The sequence below is a fragment of the Panthera onca genome, chromosome E2 (genome assembly GCF_046562875.1).
Source record: "Panthera onca isolate mPanOnc1 chromosome E2, mPanOnc1 haplotype 2, whole genome shotgun sequence".
Classification (NCBI taxonomy): Eukaryota; Metazoa; Chordata; class Mammalia; order Carnivora; family Felidae; genus Panthera; species Panthera onca.
In genome coordinates this window covers 42,320,611-42,340,804 of record NC_138353.1, presented here as the reverse complement: position 1 = coordinate 42,340,804, position 20,194 = coordinate 42,320,611, and the positions used below count along the sequence as shown (strand labels likewise).

General features: G+C 48.5%; 1 protein-coding gene and 1 long non-coding RNA gene across 2 annotated transcripts in view; one reads left to right on the top strand and one right to left on the bottom strand.

Annotated features, from left to right (window-relative positions):
* LOC132690297 (uncharacterized) overlaps window positions 1–12,565 on the top strand; it is a 43,840-nt gene extending 31,275 nt beyond the window's left edge. The window contains exon 5 of the long non-coding RNA XR_009615331.3: window positions 10,387–12,565. This is a non-coding gene — a long non-coding RNA (uncharacterized LOC132690297). The remainder of the gene's footprint in view (window positions 1–10,386) is intronic.
* CES3 (carboxylesterase 3) lies at window positions 6,209–18,871 on the bottom strand. Its single transcript, XM_060650562.3, has 13 exons — window positions 17,794–18,871; window positions 16,503–16,707; window positions 16,255–16,393; window positions 15,956–16,089; window positions 15,272–15,425; window positions 15,065–15,169; window positions 14,315–14,416; window positions 13,790–13,927; window positions 9,272–9,352; window positions 8,031–8,178; window positions 6,971–7,120; window positions 6,743–6,821; window positions 6,209–6,637 (listed from the first exon to the last, which is right to left on the bottom strand). The coding sequence occupies exons 1-13, from the start codon at window positions 17,873–17,875 to the stop codon at window positions 6,442–6,444; spliced, it is 1,713 nt and encodes a 570-aa protein (XP_060506545.1). The 5' UTR covers window positions 17,876–18,871; the 3' UTR covers window positions 6,209–6,441.
* Window positions 18,872–20,194: the final 1,323 nt, after the last annotated feature.

The window sequence follows — 20,194 nt, the reverse complement described above, 5'->3', positions numbered from 1 at the left end:
GTGTTCCTGCATGGTCGCTGTCCTCACAGGCTCAAGGTCCTGTTGGGGCAGCCAGATCTGGAAGCACCTGGGCCTGGAGCAGGGGGTGGGGACAGGAGGAAGGTGGAGTTTCATCTTAATTCACAGTTAAGACTGTTCCCTTCCCAATCTCCCATCGAAGCCTGGAGTCCTTTGAGAACAGGGGTCTGATGGGCTTCTGTGATGCCTCTGCTCAGCAGGGTGGAATGAGCAGAGAGGGAAAGGTAGGGGAACGGTGCCATTCTTCCTCGACCCATGGCCTCCTGCTCTGGAGGCCTGGCAGATGGTTAAAGCTTACTCCTTCTCTCATGGCCAATTTTGTGGGTTCATCAGAGATGTCCCTTCCTTGGGATACCTGTCCCCCAGTTCCTATCCTGTGATCCTTCCTCAGTCTCCAGAGTATGGCATTTTCTGCCCAGGATTCCTTCCCAGGCTCTATGCCCCTCTAAGAAAGAGGCCTGAGACAGGCCAGAGGTGACCTCCAATCCTGCAGGGTCTTTGTGGGCAACCCTCTGACACCCCTTGCCCCACTCTGGGAGAGGCATGGCCCCTCCCATTGCAGCCCCACTACCCTACCCACTGTGGTCACAAGCTGATGGAGTCAAGCTCGAGTTGGCTGAACTTCCCCGTGGTGGGCAGCACTTCTCGCCCTCCTCCATGGTCTCCCAAAAAGGAGCCCCACAGCTTGAGAGGAAGGAAGTGGGATGAGGATTCACAGGGAGGTAACAGCTCTCTCCAGAGAAAATCTCTCTCCTAAATCCCCCACCTCCAAACATTTTTTTAAAGATTTATTTTTGAGAGAGAGAGAGAGAGAGAGAGAGAGAGAGAGAGAGAATCCCAAGCAGTCTCTATGCTCAACATGGAGCCTGGTATGGGGCTCGATCCCATGACCCTGGGATCATGACCTGTGCCAAATTCAAGAGTCAGATGCTTAACTGACTAAGCCACCCAGGTGCCCCCAAACTTTCTTTTTTCAAGCCTTGAATGGCCAAGGGGCCCGGGAATTGCAGAAATGGTTCTCAGACCATTTTCTATGGTCTAAAATTCTCATGTGCTGCTGTGGCTTGGGGACTTCCATGTCTACTGCATCCTAGGGTCTTGGTTAACACATCAAAGTTCCCTCCCTGTTACAACCTTACTGTTGACAAAGTAGGTGCCTTCGTCCTCTGGTGCCAGGCATGTTACTCACAGACTTTCCTAACATCATTGAACAACATGGAGCAAGAAACTTAAAACCGCCTCATCCTTTGACCAAGAAATTTGTTCTGGGAGACCATCCAAAATACACAAAAAATTGTTTATGTGATGAGTGTCCTATAGCCTTGTTGACAACAGTCTTACCCCAACATGACCAGAAGGGAGAGGTGAATAAGGGACGTTGCATCTACATTATATAATATATGCTACACAGTCAGTAATGACATGTTCTGTAAGACTCAATATAGCAGCAGATGGCTTAGTGTGGTGGTTCTGAGCCAGGCTGCTGGGTTTGAATCCCAGCCCTACCCATCATGAGCTGTGTGACCTTGGGAAAGTCACTTACCTTCTCTGAACCTGAGTTACTCCTTCTGTAAAATCAGCATAATAACAGTACTTAACTCATACAGTTGCAGTGAGAGTTAAATGGGCTAACACAGGGAAATTACTTAAAACAGGGGAAACCCATTATGTCAGCTGTTGTCATCAGTACTTGGGAAAAGGCTGCTGTGGTTTAATAACTGGAAAAAGGCAGAATTTGGAATTGTATATTGAATACGAGCAGATTAGCCATGGAGAGTGCACTCCAAAGCTGTCTAAAGAAACAGGAAGGATTAATGTCAAAATAGTGTCAGTGGTTGCCTCTGAGTTGCAGAGTCATTAATGATCTTGATTTTTTTTCTCCTTTTTTCTTTAATTTTTCTGTATTTTCTATATTTTCTTTAACAACATTAATGGAGAGTTCACCATCAGTGTGGGTTTCAAGAGAGCAGGGATGGGAGGACAGGGAAGGCAGAACCAAGGAAGTAGTGACTACCAGTGTCTCCATCTGGTCTGGACCACGTACATCCCTGTTTCTGGACCACATTCACCTCCTCATTTCCTCACTCTGCCAGCCTCCCCTGTGGGCTGTGCATGGCCGCATCATTAGGATTATGGAGCCCTATTTGAGGGAGGCGGCAGAGCCACTTGTTTCTTCTGCCTAGGACCTGACAAGGTTAGTTTACCTAAATGCACTAAGCATGTGTCACTCAAAGCAAGGGCCAAACTGGGGGAGGGAGGACAAGGGAAGGGGGTGGTAGAGAAGGCAGATAGCACTGTGAATCCACCTGCTAGGTCTGGGTGCCAGTCACATATAGATTCTTCCACCAAGCTGTGCAGCAACTTGGCTGGTTCTATGTGGGCTTTAAGGTGTGGTCCTGCCAACAGCTGGCTCCACTCCTGCCATCTCTCCCTGAAAAAAGAAACAACCTTTCACCTGGTCCCTATAGGGAGCAGTTGTGCCAGGCCAGGTGCCTCAGTAGAGAGGTGCTCCATTCAGAGTTCACATGGGGCATGGGGGATGATGAATGGGTAGCTGGGTCAGCCAGATGTCCTTGATGCAAACTTATCTTAGGGTTAAGAATCTGTGATTCTGATGTGTAGCACTAAGTGGCTCCTGTCCTGAGTCACCCAGCTTCCTCTTTTTGTGGGAGAAGACTGAAGCGTCATCTGGTCCACTACTGGGCTTTAGCCATAGGTAGACATGTCTGACAAGTAGGTGGAGTGTTCTTTTTTTTAAAAAAAAGATTTTTTAAAATGTTTATTTACTTTAGAGAGAGGGAGGGAGTGTGTGTGCAAACTGGGGAGGGGCAGAGAGGATCCGAAGCGGGCTCTGTGCTGACAGCGGAGAGCCTAATGCAGGGCTCAAACTCACAAACCTTGAGATCATGACCTGACCCAAATTTGGACACTTAACTGACTGAGCCACCCGGGTGCCTCAGGGGTGGAGGCCTAATCTCAGGTCCTGGAGAGAGGAGCCTCTTGGAGCTGGCCTAGCAGTTGGGCCTGGGACAAAGTTAGAGGGCATGGTTCTGGACCCACCATGGTTCTGACATGACATCCCACCCACAGGGGGCAGTAAAGGTACCTGCAACGATGGAAGAATCCTCTCACTGAGCTGAGATCCTATGCTCAAGCAGGTCAGCAATGACCCTCACCAGGGTATATCAAAATGGGGGGAGTTAACTTTCTCTATTCCAAACAGCATGAAAGGTAGTAGTTACAGACCTAGGGAGAGTTTGTGTCTGTCAGAATGGCACCATTAAGGAACCTTCAGGACCTTCTGGCTAGCAAGGATTCATAGATGGCCAGCACTGAGGAACCCTAGAGGCCAGTGCCAGGGATGGGGGTAGGCAACACCAAGCCATGGATGAGGGATAACAGATAGGACCCCCCAAGAGGGGTTTGGCCAGTGTACTTGGCCACTTCTGTATTCACAGGTGTTTCTCAGAAAAGCACAGCCTCAGCTCAGCTGTGGACTTGATAACTCCTGGGGCACCTCCATGAACTGGAGGCTCCCAAACAAAAGAAGTCCAAAACTTATACTCTAAAAACTACAAAACATTTTGTAAGAAATTAAAGTAGATGTAAACAAATGGGAAGACACCCCATGTTTGTGTGAAAGGACTTAATATTGTTAAGTTGGTAAAGTAACACTCCCCAAATTGATCTGCAGATTCAATGCCATCCCTATAGGAATCTCAGCTGACTTCTTGGTAGAAATTGGCAGCTGGATTCTAAAATTTGCATGGAATTGCAAGGGACCCGGCATAGCCAAAACAAGCATGAACAAGGATAAAGTAGGAGGACTCCTAGTTTCCTATTTCAAAACTTACTACGAATGGTAATCAAGAGAGGGTGGTAGGTGTTGGCATAAGCCAAACATATAAAATAATGGAACAGAATTAAGAGTCCATCCATAAATCCATCATATCTATGCTTGGTTGATTTTCGACAAGGGTGCCAAGACCATTCAGTGGTGGGAAGAACAGTCTTTTCAACAAATGGTGTTAGATGACTGGATAGCTCCATGCAAAGAATAAAGAAAATGAAGACAACCCATGGAATGGGAGAGAATATTTGCAAATCATATACAAGTTGCTGTTAAGGGACTTACATTTGGAATATATAAAGGATCTTACAACTTAACAAAAAGACAAACAACCCAATTAAAAAACGGGCAAAGGATACAAAGATATTTTTCCAAGGAATATGTTTGAAAGGTTAATAAATATATGAAAAGATGTTCAACATCATTAGCCATCAGGGAAATGCAAATCAGACCAACATTAGATGCCACTTCATACCCACTAGGGCATCTGGAATAAAAAAGTCAGATAATTTAGGGAAATCTAAATCCTCATAGACTTCTGGTCAGGATGTGAAATGGGGCAGCCATTTGGAAAACAGTCTGGCAGTTCCTCAAATGATTAACTATAAGAGTTACCATATAACTTAGTAATTTTACTCCTCTGTGTATGTGTATGTGTGTATCTCCAAGAGAAATGAAAACATGTCCACACAAAATTTGTACACAAACATTTAAAGCAGTATTATTCATAATAGCTACAAGGTAGAAACAATCCAAATGTCCATCAACTGATGAATGAGTAAGCAAAATGTGGTATATTGATAAAATGAAATACTTGGCCAAAAGAAATGAAATACTGATACATGCTATACCATAGCTGAACATCTAAACATTGTGCTAAGTGAAAGAAACCAATCACAAAAGACTGCATATAATATGATTCCATTTATATGAAGTGTCCAGAATAGGGAAAGCAATAAAGACAGAAAGTAGTTAGATACAAAAAAAAATCACTTAATTTTACCCTTTATTTTTTTAAGGTTTATTTATTTATTTTTTATCTATTTATTTATTTAGAGAGGGCACGCGTCAGGGCTGGACTATGCCTCTGTGCTCCTACAGCCCTCTGTGTCCCTAGTGGCACACTGTGATTGGGGCTTATGTACTTGTCAGGCTCTCTACTGGCTTGTGGGGACATACTTCCCTGGTGGAGAAGGGGGATGAGAACAGAAGGCTTTCAATGCCATGTGAAGAACTTGGACTTGCCCTAAGGGTGACAGAGAATGACAGGGAGCTCTTGAGCAGGGGAGTGGTATGACTAAGTGTCCCTCTGGCTTTATGTGTCTCCTCCTTGCCCAAAAAGGACTTCCCTGAACAGCACTGGTCCCAACTGCAAGTGCTTTCATGTAACCCTCAGCAGCCAGGAACTGAGTCTGATGGAGGAAGGGTATATGTGGGATTAGACCTGTAGGATGAGATAGTGGGGGCAGGGAAAGAAAGTCCTTGTGGCATGTATTAAAATCCAGATGCCCCAAGGGAGTGGTGCATTGATTCTCAAAAAGAAGAAATGTTTGCCTCAAAAGCCTCTGGCTCCTCTTCACTTGTTGTGGCCTGAGTGGGTAGGCCTCTTCTTTTCTCTGTGACAATAGTCTGACTGATGCACTAGTCCAGACACCCTCCCCCAATCTCTTCTCCTGTGTCCTAGTAGGTGCTGTGGAACTGTGCTCAGTTCCCCCAGAAGTTGGTCTCCCCAAGCTGGGAGGGCAGGGAGGAGCCTAGCAGGCCATAAAGCATTGAAGCACTAGGACTGGGAAGCTGACATCTCATAGGCTAAGAGTCAGGGCTCTGGCCCTGCTGGATTCTGCTGTGTCTTGTGCAGGGGAGCAGGGGAACAAGTCTGGGCAGCACAGAGAAAAGGATCTCCTTTAGCCTGAGTTAGAGGCCTTTGGGGGCTGAGATCCATTCTAGAGAATTCTTTGAGGTCTCAGGACTTCCTCCTACCCCAGGGCTGCCTTTGGAGTCCATTCACCCTTCTGGCCAAGGGGCACATCTGTGTAGGCCTGAGCCTAGCTTTGGTGGCTGAAGAGCCTGGGTTCACATCCAGCAGCCACCATTCACACACTCTCTCAGTCTTTTACTCGCTCATCAAACATCCCTGACTCCAAGTCCTCCTGATCCTTGTGGGGAAGATGCAGAGTGGGGTCAGGTTGATTTCTACTCTCAGAGAAGGGAAAGAGACACAGATACAGACAGTGCTAGCCTGGAGTGGGCTATGCTGTAACGGACATACACTCGGGCCTAGAGAAGGCAGGGAAAGCTTCATGGAGGAGGGAGCTTAAGGAAAGAGCTGGAACTTGCTAGGAAGCAAGGGGGAAAGAAGAGGGAGGAGTTTGTACAGAGGCCCTTAAAGTGGGAAGCAGGTGACATTTCAACAGCACAATGCCAGTCATGGAGGGGCTGATTCCTTAAGGGACATGTCCATACATCAGCTTGGTTTGAGTTAAAGTTTCTTAGTAGGGGGAGAAAGAAGCTGTTTTGCTGGGACTCTGCCACCCCTAGGGTTGGCCTCCAGCCAAGAAGGCCCATGCCCTGCCTCAGAGCTCCTCCTGGGCCTTCCTGCCCTTCTGCTTCTGCTGCCACTGCCGGAAGTTGGCAGAAAGTATCTCTGCCCAGAACTGCATTTGGGCTTCTTTTAGCTTCTGGCCAACTCGTGGTGTCGGGCTGATCTCCAGGTATTGCTCCAACTGCTTGAATGCAGGCCAAGGAGGCAACCCCTCACCATTGGGGTCCCTGGGTGGGAAAAATGAATGAAGTCCAGGGCCGCCTGCTTTATCCCCTGGGGGAAGATCTGCATAGTAGAGGCCCAAAGCCAGGTGTTCCCACTTGCTCACTCACCCTGTCCGGGCAAATTGGGTCCACTGGGCCATCATGGTGAGGCTCAGCTGCTTCTCCTCCTGTGTAGCTTCTGGAAAGGCTAGGGGAGGAATAGACCTAGATCAAGGTCAGGTGGGCCTTGGAGAGAACCCAAGGGTTCCCTGTGCTGACTGGAGACCTCTGTGCCTGCAAGCCCCACCCTAGCCTGTGGAGCCTACAGCCCAGGGGTCGATGTCTATCTGTCCTCACCCAGCAGGGAGCTCTCATCCATGAGGAAAGGACCCCCGAATATGAAGGCAATCTCAGCCCCATGGTCAGCCCTCACCCAGTCTGGTTTGATCTTCGCAAAAGAACTGGGTCGATGCTGGAACTCATAGAAAAAGACGGGGGCTCCAGAATCTGCGGAGAGAGGGTGGCATCAGAGTTAGGTACCCTCAGCCTGACCAGGTCCTACCTCTAACAGGACTGGCTCATAGTAGCACCAATAACACCAACACCAGTAACAATACTGATGATGACGCCATAATTATCAGCAAGCATTTACTGAGCACTTGCTGGCCATTGTGCACCATTCCATGTGCTTTATGTGCAATCATTAATTTCATCCTCACAACAACCTATGGGTTAGAGTCTATTGTTGCCATTTTGCAAATAAGGAAACTGAGGCACAGAGGGGTTAGGTATCTTGCCTAAGGTCACAAAGATAGGAACTTGGTGCTATTCTAGGGCTGTGTCAGGGACTAGCCACTAGGCTTGGAGGAAGCAAGACTTTTCTCCCAGGAGAAGCGCTGAATGTGGGAAAAACCAATGAATGCCTGAGAATTGGGGATGGGCCCTGCTGGGTGACCTTAGACAAGTCACTGCGCCTTTCTGAGAGCTTGTTTGGAGGTTCTAGCAGGAGAGCGCAGCTACTCATATTCCCTTGACTGAAGAATGAATGATCTTCCTCTATTGGGGAAGGTCGTCCTTGACTGATAGTGCAGCTTTGGGAAGGACACAATGCAGCGATGAGGGAGGAAGGGGACACCCACCTAGCCAGCCAGATCAGCTGAATCAACCGTGGCGATCAATGAGGTGACAGATGTCACAGCCAGATCACCTTCAAATCTCTACTGCACATCTCTGAGCCTTGGTTTTCTCCCCTGCAGAGTGACCTGCCAGAGTCGCCTCTCATTACTGTTAACACTGCATCTCAGAGAGAAAGCAAGGTGTGGGGGTAGCAGCAGGGTGTGGGGCCATGATGCCTATGATAACCCAACTCCTGGGCCAAAATGGGAAGGGTAGGGCAGGTGAACAGGGATAGGCTCACCTCGGAGGTTTCTTGAGAAATTCAAGGTGGGAAAGATAACCATAAGGTCAGCCCAAAATTCCTGGACGGCATTGCGTCTGGCTTCTGCGTCGAAACTGCCGCCTAGGTATTCATCTATGATGGTGGGCATCACCTCGAGGGGTATATCCTGGGACAGGAAGCCAGGCTTAGGCATGCTCAGGTCCCACAGCCCAGCAGACCCTCGAAAGAAGCCTCACACCCTCCAGCACAGCCTCTTCATATTCCAGGGCTCATGTGCCAGGGCCCAGCCCTTGCCTCCCTTTGGGGTTCTAGATAATGTCTAGGCAGGGTAAGGTCAGACCTGGAGTCAAATCCTAGCTCTGCGATTGCTGCTTTGCTGTGTGATCTCAGATAGGTTGCTGAGCCTCCCAGAAAGTCAGTTCCTGCCTGGCAGTGGTGTTTGGCAGCCTACGTGAAGTTCCCAGCTAAGGGTTCTGATCTTGAGCAGTTGCCTGGTTGAAGTTAACCAGGAAGTTGGTAAAAGAACAAATCATGGGGGCTCCACAGAGCTCCAGAGAATAGTGATGAGGTTGTATGAATGGAGAGGGCTCTGGGGGGTCCAAAGAAAGGAGGGAAATATGCATAGACTGAGCATCTTTCAATACCAGCTCCCTAGTAGAGTTTTCAAATACAGCATCCAGTTTCCTCATATGGGAGGTATATCCACATTTACAGGGGAGGAAATGGGCTCAAAGGGATTAGGCTCACTGAGGACAGGTAGCCAGGGCTTGGATTGGACTCCAGATCCAACTTACTCCACATCTGACAGTATGATCTTAACAGCTGAAGCTGTGGGGTCAGACAGAGCTGGCTCAAGCTCTGCCTCTGCCCTTTACTTATCATGAGACCTTGACCCATCTGTAAAATGGGGAAAATGAAAGTGTCTATTTCACAGGGATATAGTAAGAATTGAAGGAAATGAATCCCTGTCCTAGTGCTCAGCACAGCACAGCATAGTCTCTGGCACATAATATGGGCTCATTAAGGGGCATATGATGAAAATGATGAAATGATGAAAATGATGATGATGATCTTCCTTTGGGAACCATACTGACTCATGTCCAAGGGGATTTCTAGGTGGAACTAAAAGTCAGCAGCTGGACCAAGGGGTTTGGTGGTGTGTGGGTAGCTGTGGGGGTTGAACGGTAGGAGGAAGAGGGTGCCCTACTATTCTGGATAGGATACCCACTGGACTACCTCTTCCTCCCTTGTTGACTCACCAGAATGGTCAAGTTGGGTCTTAATATGGCCAGCATATCCTCCACGCTCATCTGCCCCATCTTATCCAGGAAACCCCAGCCCTGTGGGGACATCAGGGTCTTCTCAGCACAGCCTGATTACTGCCCACCCCCTACTCCCAGCTATGAGCAGGCGAGTGTTCACAGTCCTGTGAACAGAGCCAAGTGTGTTGAAGCCCACAAGTCCATAGACTCGAAAAGATAAACCTCAAATCAAGGAGGGAGGAAACAGCGCCAAATACAACAAGCACGTGGGTCATAGCAGTCCCAAAATGTATTCAACATTTTCACAGAATAAGATCAAGACCCCCGGGTGCTTAGTAAGGCCTACAGGGAAAGTTAAAATGTTGTTTTTAAAGTGAAATGTTGGCTTTATATGTTAGGTTTTTAAGGGTACAGTCTTTGGGTTCAAATCCCAGCTCTGCCACTTGCTAAATCATGACCTGGGCCCATTGCTTAAACTCTTGGTGTCTCAGTTTCTTAATCCGTGAAAGAGGAATGGCAATAACCTGCCTCATAGGATTGTTATGAAGATCGGAGTAGTAACTATGAAGACCCTGACATACAGTAAGCACTGTAAAGTGTTCGCTATTAAAGTTAGTTTCATGGCTATGGGGCTCTTGGTTAATCATTGTGAAAACAGGAACAGAACACTCATGGATGAGCAAACACAAAGAGTGCATACCCACAGGGTGATGTTAACCTGCACTAAACATTAAAGGACTAAACTAAAAAAGCTAAAGGAGCAAAGTTCTTTAAAATGATAGTTTATAAGAACAATAGACAAAAATCAGTTGTGTTTCTATACAGCGGCAATGAACAGCCTGAAGGTGATGTGAAGAAAACAATTTCATTTACAAGAGCATCGAAAAATAAAATCCTTAGGAATCAACTTCATTAACAAAGTATGAACCTTGTACATTAAAAACTAGAGAAACTAAAGAGGACCTAAGTAAATGGAAAGACATCCTATGTTCATGGGTTGGAAGACTTCATCTTGTTAAGATGGCAATACTTCCTAAACTGGTCTATAGATTCAGCCTGATCCCTACCAAAATCTCAGCCACTTTTTTTTTTTTTTTTTTTTTTTTTTGCAGAAATTGATAAGCTGATCAGAATTCATATGGAAATGTAAGGGACCTGGAATAACCAGAACAACTGTTAGGGATTGATTTGTATCTTCACAAAAAGATATGCACAGGCATAACCCCCAGTACTTCAGAATGTGACCTTATTTAAAGATGAGGCCTTTAGAGAGGTAGTCAAGTTAAGACGATTGCAAAGGTAATCATTAGGGTGGGTCCTAGTCCAATATGACTAATGTCCTTGTGAAAAGGGGCAATTCGGACACAGAGACAGATGGCACAGAGGGAAGACAATGTGAAAACAGAGGGAGAATGCCACGGAACGCCTAATGCAACCAGAAAATAGTAGAGAAGCGTGGACTCTCTCTCACAGGACTCAGAAGGAACCAAATTTCTGTTGTTTAAACCACCCAGATTGTGGTCCTTTGTTATGGCAACCCTAGCAAAGTAACACAGCAATCTTGAAGAACAAAGAAGAACAAAGGTGGAGGACTCACACTTCTCCATTTCAAAACTTAGTACAAAACTAATCAGTATGGTGTGGTACTGGCATAAGGATAGACGTATAATTAACCAAATAGAACTGAGAGTCCAGAGATAAACCCTTAAGTTTATGGCCAATGATTTTCAGGAAGCGTATCAAGACAGTTCAATAAGGAAAAAAAAAAGTGTTTCAACAACTGATTCGGGAACAGCTGGATAACCACATACAAAAAATCCCTCAGTCACAGTTTTAACTTCAAATGAATCATAAACCTAAACATAAGAGCTAAAACTATAAAACTCTTCGAGAAAACGTAGAGGTAAATCTGACTAAGCAATCAATTCTTAGATATTACTCCCAAAGGACAAGCAACAAAAGAGAAAATAAATTGGACTTCATCAAAATGTTAAGTTTTTTGTGTTGTTAAGAACACCGTAACAAAGTGAAAAGACAACCCACGGCATGGGAAACAAGATTTACAAATCTTACATCTGACAGGGACTTGTATCTAGACTATATGAGAAACTCTTACAACTCAATGATAAAAAGATAATCCAATTTAAAAATGGGCAAAAGATTTTAATAGACATTTTTCCAAAGAAGATATAAAAATGGCCAATCATCACATAAAAAGATACTCAACATGGTAAGTCATTAGGGAAATGCAAATCAAAACCACAACGAGATACCACTTCACACCCGCTAGGATGACTATAATCAAAACTAGAGCTAGTGAGTGTTGTTGAGGATGTGGACTAACCGAAATCCTCCTACATTGCTGGGGGGGAATGTGAAATGGTACAGACACTTCGGAAAACAGGCAGTTCCTCAAACGATTAAACAGAGTTACTATGGGACCCAGCAATTCCACTTCTAGGTATATAACCAAGAGAAATTAAAACCTATAATTGCATAAAAACTTGTACATGAATGTTCATAGTAGGATTATCCATAATAGCCAAAAAGGTAGAAATGACCCAAATGCCTATCAACTGATGAATGGATAAACAAAACGTGCTGTATCCACACAAGGGTCTATTTAGTCATAAAAAAGAATGAATACTAACACGAGATACAAGATAGATGAAACTTGAAAACATCATTTTAGGTGAAAGAGGTCAGACACCAAAACAAAACAAAACAAAACAAAACAAAACAAAACAAAACAAAACATTGTAGGATTCTACTTATTTGAAATGTATAGAATAGGCAAGTTCACAGATTTGATAGAGAGTACATTAGTGGCTGCCAGGGCCTGGGGGAGGAGGGATGCTAAGTGACTGCAAACAGGTATGGGCTGAATTTTAGGGGGATGCAAATGTTCTGGAATAAGATAGTGGTGATGGTTGCATGACTTCGTGGATGTACTAAAACCCACTGAATTACACTTTTTTAAAGGGTAAATTTTATGGTATGTAAATTACATCTCAATAAAGTTCGTATTTAAAAAATTATCATCTGCAAAGCTGGTAAAGTTGCAATAAAACTTGGGAGACTTTAGTCACTGGCAGCAGTTTAAATTGGCGTAGTAGAGGGGCGCCTGGGTGGCTCAATGGGTTAAGCGGCCGACTTCAGCTCAGGTCATGATCTCGCAGTCTGTGGGTTCGAGCCCCGCGTCGGGCTCTGTGCTGACAGCTCAGAGCCTGGAGCCTGTTTCAGATTCTTGTGTCTCCGTCTCTCTGACCCTCCCCCATTCATGCTCTGTCTCTCTCTGTCTCAAAAATAAATAAACGTTAAAAAAAAATAAATAAAATAAAATAAAATAAATTGGCATAGTAGCAATTTCACAAAGTGCTCGGCCAGTGGCAATACATTAGAGGTGGAGAGATGTCCAGAAAATGTATGAATTGCTTTCCATGGTTAAAGCTTACACCATGGACATTTAGTAAACATCTGGTTGGCTGAAAAATCTATAGTTGGGTCCACATGGATGACAAGGGGACTGAAGAGAATTTCTGCACCAGCAAGGAGGTGAACAGCCCCCTGAGCCACCCAATTCCTGAGACACATCCTGCCTACAAAGTCCCGGGCACAGCGTTCTGCTCCAGGCAGGCTTGTCCAGGTCTTGGGAGCCAGCCTTTGGCTCTTTCTCACTCTTCCACTCATGACTCTAAGTAGACCATGTGGGGCCAAGGCTGCCTGCCAGAGTCCAGGGTACTGTTTCCTCTTAACACTCATCAGTCATTACACACACACGCACGCGCACACACGTCTGGCCTACAAGCTTTGTCCTTGAGTGTCAAGATTGCATGAGCCTGTCATCCAGCAAACACCCAAATGCCCCCCTCCTGGGGATCAATTCCAAAGGAAAAAATAAAAGGACAAAAGCTGTGGACATGAAAATGTTCACCGCCCTCTTAGCTTCAGTCGTAAAACTAGAAAGTGCCCAAGTGTAGAAATTAAGGACTATTATGATTCCCTTGTGGAAGGTTTTGCAGTCATTAAAGTCAATCACTGTGAAGATGGGTAGAAGAATGATAGGGAAGATGCCCAGAAGGAAAGCATGATGTTAACGCTCTGTGTGGGGAGTCCTGTACACCTGGAAGGGACTGGAAAGCACATGGGCCATGCTGTTCCTCACTGGCTTGCTGTTGTTTGAAACCTGAAAGTCTCAGGTAATTAGTCTCTCAGACAGAGTCATACTCACCAGTCTCATAGAGCTTGATGTATAAACCGGACCCCAAGCCAAATATGCTGCAAATCAGTACTGCCCAGAAGGCCACTTTGTGCAAAAGCTTGGTCCCCAGAAGGAAACATTTGCTTTGGGAAAATTAATCTGCATAACCTGGAGCAAGTCCCTTAAACCTCTCTGAGCTTTGCTTTCTCACCTATCAAGTGGGAGTGTCACCTCACAGGCTGTGGTAATGACGGGGTAGCAGAGGATTGGTTGGGATAGGGCCTTGAAGGACACAGGAGCCAGAGGACACTCACCTTGGGGATGAGCCAGCCAAACTCGTGATTGTTGACACCCAGGAGGAAGGGCACAGAATGGAACCGCCTCTCCCTCAAGAGCTCCCTGGGGCTCTTGGGAAAGAAGGTGCCATCAATGGTGTAGGTAGCTGTAGTGTTCTGTAGGAGAAAGCAAGGCAGGGATCTTCCCAGTCAGGCCCATGCCTTAAAAGATGGCATCCCAGGGGTCACATGGCTGCATGCCTGAGCCTTATTTAGAGGGGGTAGAAGTCACCAGGGTTAGAGGACCCAGGGGGAATAGGGAGACCTTCTAAGCAGGCCTTAGAAGAGACCTTCCTCTTCCCTGGAAGACAGAGCCTGCCCTCGGGGCAGGGGTGCCTCTGCATTCACACCCCCCAGGCCAATTTGGGCCCTCAGCCCCTTCCTATCAGGGGTGGCTGCCCCAAGCCTCACCCCAGACTGCTGATTGCCTCTCGGCTCTCACAGAAGCTGGACAGGATCCCTCTGTGCTATTGCCTGCCACTGTCCCCCAGGAGGTAGGCATACCAACTTCATGTTAAGGATCTGCTCCTTGTTTGCCTTCTCCCGAAGGCACTGCAACATCTCAGCTGAGGAGGTAGAGGTGCAGGCCATGGAGTCCACGAAGCTCTGGGGACAGATAAGAGTCTTGCCTCTCCCTCCCTCCTCACCCCTCACCCCTCACCCCTCACCCCCAGCCCTCTGCCTCCCATAGAGAAGAGGACATCTGTAGGGAAGATGGGACAGTGATGTCAGAGATGGGAACTTGGGACTGACCAGAGAACTGCCACCAAGCCACCAGCTTGGGTGGTCCCCAGGCACCTTGTGTGTCCCCCATTACATCATGCTGTCATTATTTGTGTGGGTAGCTGAGTCCTCCTTACCAATCTGAGAACAGTGTCATTAACTAGTTAACTATATTTCCAGACCCAGTGGGGTCAGGAAAGTTTTGCCAGAGTGAATATGGAAATGAGATAAGGTTCAGAGAGGAGGGATTCCAGCATGGCCAGCGTGGCAGGGAGGGGATGATAGTGGGTGCTGAGGCCTGAGCAGGGTTGGGGAGTCAGCAGGAAGTGAGGCTGGAGGTGTGGGTCCCCGAATCATTTTGTGCCCAGGTGGCACTGGTGCTTTTCTCTAGCTTCCGTAGGCAGTGTGCTTCCTTCGTCTCTGCTAACAAGGGGCTCCCTGCCAGGGGCATCCACTCTGGGACATCAGGACAAGCGCAGGGTGGGGGTGTGGTAGGTACATGTGGGGTAAAAGGATGAAAGAGAGGCAGACTTGAGCCAGGAGCCTTGGGTTCGAAGCCTGTAAGGTGGGAATGGTGATGACTCCACTCTGGGCTATGGCTCTGTGGAATAGCCCTGCAGCCAGCGGGGACAGGACCTGGAAGCAATGTGGAGGACAGATGGCTGTCAGAGGAGGGCAGGAGAGCTGGGAGGTCTGGGGCTGCAGGAGATACTGTTTTAGTCCCCTGAGGTGACTCACCAGGGCAGAGACGATGCAGGCACCGGCAGAACTGCCAAAGATGGTGACAGAGTTGGGGTCACCTCCAAAGGGGGAGATGTTCCCCTGCACCCAGTGCAGAGCAGCCACCACATCTAGGAAGCCCCAGTTGCCAGGGGCATGCTCATCTCCAGTGCTGGGGGCAGGGCGCAGGGGGGCAGAGGTTAGCGCAGCCTGGCTCCCCTCATAGATTGTCCTCAGCCCTTGCAGGATGGCCCTGAACCAGCCACCAGGATGGAACACCCTCCCCCGTTCACCAAGTCTGGCTTAGTTATGAGGCATGCTTACTAGGCACGTGCCCAGCACGCGGTATGGGGGGACCCAGCTGGCTGGGGCTGGTTCTCAAGTGGCTGCCAGAGCTGTTGCTCCCTGCCTCCAGCCCTTGCTGGGATCCTGGCCCCAGACCAGGAGCCAACACTTTCTGTCCAAAGGACCAAGTTCTCTGTATAATTCTGGCTTTGATCGAGCCCTTCTCCAAGGTGGAGCAATGGGGAGCCTCCCTCTCTGCCCCAGATGGCATGGGGGAGGGGCCCTTGGTCTCCTGACACTCTGCTTGCCTGAGAAATCTGCATTCAAGCTCTGGACCTCCACCCTAGTTCCCCAACTCCCCTCACAAGCTCCTCTCCCCAGTGCCAGCAGTGCCCTCCACCAAGCCAGTCACCTCACCTGAGGAAGCCAAGGAGCCCCAGGCGGTACTGGACCGTGACCACTACCACATCCCCATAGGCGGCCAGGGCTGACCCGTCATGGGAGGTGGCGGCGCCGGCCACCAGAGCGCCCCCATGGATCCATACCATGACCTGCAGAGAAGCCATGGGGCGGTGACCCCCAGCTCCCGGGACAACAGTTGCCCTGCCATCAACCCAGGGCATTCTTGAGAACCCCCCTCAGTATGGAAACAGGGCTGGAGAGAGGTTGGGCAGGGCAGAGCTGCATGGGCAAACAGGGCCCCCTGGGCTGCACACCGGCCGCCTGGCCCCCACGGTGGCCTCAGCTGGGCTGTAGATGTTGAGGATCAGACAGTCCTCTGAAATAGGGAAGTGCTGGTGCTTTCCGTTCAACACAAATCTGCTGTTGTCCATTCTCTCCAGATCCTGCAGGCACCTGTGGCGAAGGATGAACCCAGGGCCAGCAGCTCAGCCCACCGGTCCTGGCATCTAGGCCCACCCCCCAACAGCCTGCCTGCTTGCCCACCTCCGCTGCGGCTACTCACATTGCAGGGGCAGTGCTGGCATCCCGCACACCCTCCCAGGACTGTGCTGGGCGTGGGGCTGAGAATCGGCCAGGCCCCAGAGGTGGCTTGGCAAACGGGATGCCCAGGAAGACATTCACAAGGCGGTCTGTGCCCTTCACGCCCACTTGCCGGCCTTGCACACGGCCCAGGGTGGTGTCCACTTCAGGCTGAGTGACCTCAGGCCCTGAGAGTAGGACGGAGGGCCATGGAGTGAGTTTGCAGCCTCCACAGGGTATGGAGTGGCAAATGGACTCACTCAACACTGGCTCTCTGAGCACCTACTCTGTGGGCCTTGTTCTGAGCTCTTTGCACACAGCGCTCTGACTACCTTCCCAGCAAACCCGTGGGATGGACCCTATGACTACCTCCCACTTTCTCCTCCTGCCTCAGCATGGCTACCACTCTTCTCCAGACCAGACCAGTTCCCCGAGGGAGGCTCTCCCGGACTCACAGACCTGCTCTGGGGCTTTGCTTGGGCTAGCCATTCACCCTCAGATTCCTCATCTGCTCAGTTAAGTGCAATAATCACATCTGTTCATTTTCTTTATTTTGATGTTTTGACATAGGGGAGCCTTGCAGACTCTGGAGGGACTGTGGGTCTCAGGGCTAGCCAATTCTTAGAAATAGTAAACAATTCACTGAGAGGTGTGCCTTCCCGAAACAAACCAACCAATCCAGAGTCCATGCTCCCAGCCACCTCCTCTGTGGGCTTCTCAGATTCTTCCACCACTAGCCACCTGCCCTAATCACCCGAGGGCCAGGCGCCACACAACTAGAGACAGCCCTATGCCCCAGAGCCCACTGAAAATCTTCAAATTAACCAATCTGAAACCTGCTTCGCCTGCCTTGCCTGTTCCTTCTCCAGGAAACAACAAAGCCTCTTGACCACATTTTCCTCTCGTGGCCTCTCCCTCCTGACAGAGTGGACCCCATGCTTCCCTGCATGCGTCTTGTTTCTAGGAACTGTGAGTAAACCTCTTTTCATTACAGTGACTTCTGTGTCTATCTTAGTGATTACACGAATCCTGGGTGCCCTTGAAACCTAAGGACAATCGTGTTCTCTGGCAGGGCTGCTCTGGAGATCACACACACACATACAACCCCTGCCTGGAGAGGATGCACATCCCCCCGGCATTTCTTGGAACTGAGGGCTCCTTCTCGGAGCAGGCTGCCCAACCCTCCCCATCCCTATCTCGCTCTTGCCTTCTACTCTAGTCCTCCCAACAACCCCGAAGCTCCCAGCTCTGCAGGCCCTGCTGGTGTGTCTTACCAGTGGCTGTAGCAGGGAATGCCAGGAGCAGACAGGCCACCCAGCCCAGGACCCTGGGCCCAATTCTTACCACTGTCCCCATGCTCCTCACAACTGACTATAGGCAGAAGTGGTGCAAGTTATAATAAAGCCTCCGTCCTTTGGCACAGCCAATCTCTAAAGGGCTGTATTACAAAAACCTCGGTGGACAGCCCCATCTGGCTGGTGGCCAGCCCTAACACGCAGTGCTTAGTGCATCGGCTGGGGGAGGAGGGCTCAGAGAGTGCCCTGCAGGAGTGTGGGTGATGTGACAATCCCAGAGAAGGGAAAGAGCCTGGGCCGTGGAGCTCTGCAGTTCTGGGTTCAAATACCAGTTCTCCTGACTCAGTGAACCCAGTATACCCAGGGTGTATTTTGGGGGTGGCTTTTTCATGTAGGCCCACTCTCTTGAGACTCCTCACGTGACAGGGCAGAAGCAGAGCACTGCCCTCGAGGCGCTTGGGTTCCTGGGCAGGAGGAGCTGAGGTCTGCAGGTAGAGGGAGGAATGGAGGAAGAGGAGCAGGAGAGATTCTTATTCATAACTCCTATCCTACTCCAAATCCCTGGAAGATGTGATTTCAGAGCCGGATCTCCTGCGTTCAAATCCTGGCTCTGCCAAGCGCTGGCTCTGGGTCTAGTGTCGTCATCCATAAAAGAGTGATGATAATAGGAACCACCTCGCAGGGTTGAAGTGAGGTTGCATGTGTGAAAACACAAGGCACGGAACCAGAGCCACTGGAAGCCTGCTCTTGCCTCAGGGCAGGGGTCTGTCAGGGTGTCCATCTCTCTGGGACAGCCCCTACTGTAAGTAAGGGCAGGACTCTCCTCTGGGTCTTAGTGTCAGGAGCGTGTGGGGGTTGGGATGGTGGGGAGTGTGAGGCACTGGCAAATATTTACTAATTCAAACAGAAGTGCTGGCTCAGTGAGGAACAGGGTGAGGGACATGTCAAGAGAAGATGCCAGATTCTGTCCTGGGGTTCCAGCTAGCATTCAGAGGTGGAGAGGCCTAGGATCAAACTTCCCTCTGTGCTCCTTCCTGGATTGTCTTTGGCAACCTCCCTGGTGGGGGCCATTCCTCTCCCTGAACCTTGATCCATAGGTACATTCAGGAGAGCTAGAGCATGGAGGGGAGAGAGACAAACACAGAGACAGGGACAGAGAGACAGAGAAAGACATGAAACAGGGAACCAACCACAGTAAGATACCACTGCACACCTACTGAAATTAATCAAATGTACAAGACTGATAAGACCAAGTGTTGCCAAGGCTATGGAGCAATTATAACTCTCACAGATGGCTGGTGGGGTACAAAAATGGTATAGTCATCTTAGAAGACAGCTTAGCATTTTCTTTAAAAATTTAAAGAAATTAAATTTAAAAAATTGAATGTCACTGAAAATGTCCACCAACTGGTGAATGGATAACACGTAGCATACCATACATGGAATACCACTTTGCAAGAAAAGGAAACTACTGGTTGCATCTCAAAAACATTATGCTAAGTGACAGAAACCTGTAACAAGTGATTCCATTTCTAGAACATTCTAGAAAATGCAAACTATGGCAATAGAAAGCAATTGGGTGGTTGTGTGGGCCAGGGTCAGGATGGGGATTGGCTGGCTGCAAAGGGGCATGAAGGAACTCTTTGGAGCAATTGAAGCATTCTAAAACTTGATGTGACGGTGATTGTATGTTTCCTGAAGTGGGTGAATTTAATTGTATGTAAATTATTCCACAATAAAGCCGTTTAAAAAAAAATAAGATGATTAAAAAACTAGTACTGGGAACCCACTTTTAGAAAGTGTATTGTGCATCTGCAGGGAAAAACATACAGAGGCATGCATGCTGTGGGTGCTCAATAAATGCTTTCAGAATGCAAGAGAAGCTTCATGCACCAGTCAGCAGTTCACCACAAGGAGAGCCCATTCCCTCTAAGACAGCCAGGCTTAAGGTTATCCTCGTCTGCCATCTGGTGGCCTCTCTGCATCCTTCAGGCCCCATGTCACGAGGCTCTATGGTTGGGCTTAAATGTAGTGGAGGGAAAGGAGGACTTTCTTTCCTCCTGGAAAATCTAGTGTGTGGAGAGGGCAAGTTGGTCAGAGGTGGGGGCATAGCAGGACTCCTAGGTCCATGAGAAGAGGGATACAGCCTATTAGTGACGCAGAAAAAGTGCTTTGGTGGAACAAAGAGGCAGAGTGAACACAATTTGGTATTTTTGCACACTGAGATCAAATACCATATAAGACAGGTTTCTTTTAAGGTGAGAGAAAGAAAAGTTTAGGGAAAGCAATGGGGTAAGCAGGAAAACTGATCATGTGGATGCTCAGAGTGAGTTGGGGGATGTTCAGTGTGGGGTGGGGGTTGGCAAGGAGAATTCTAAAA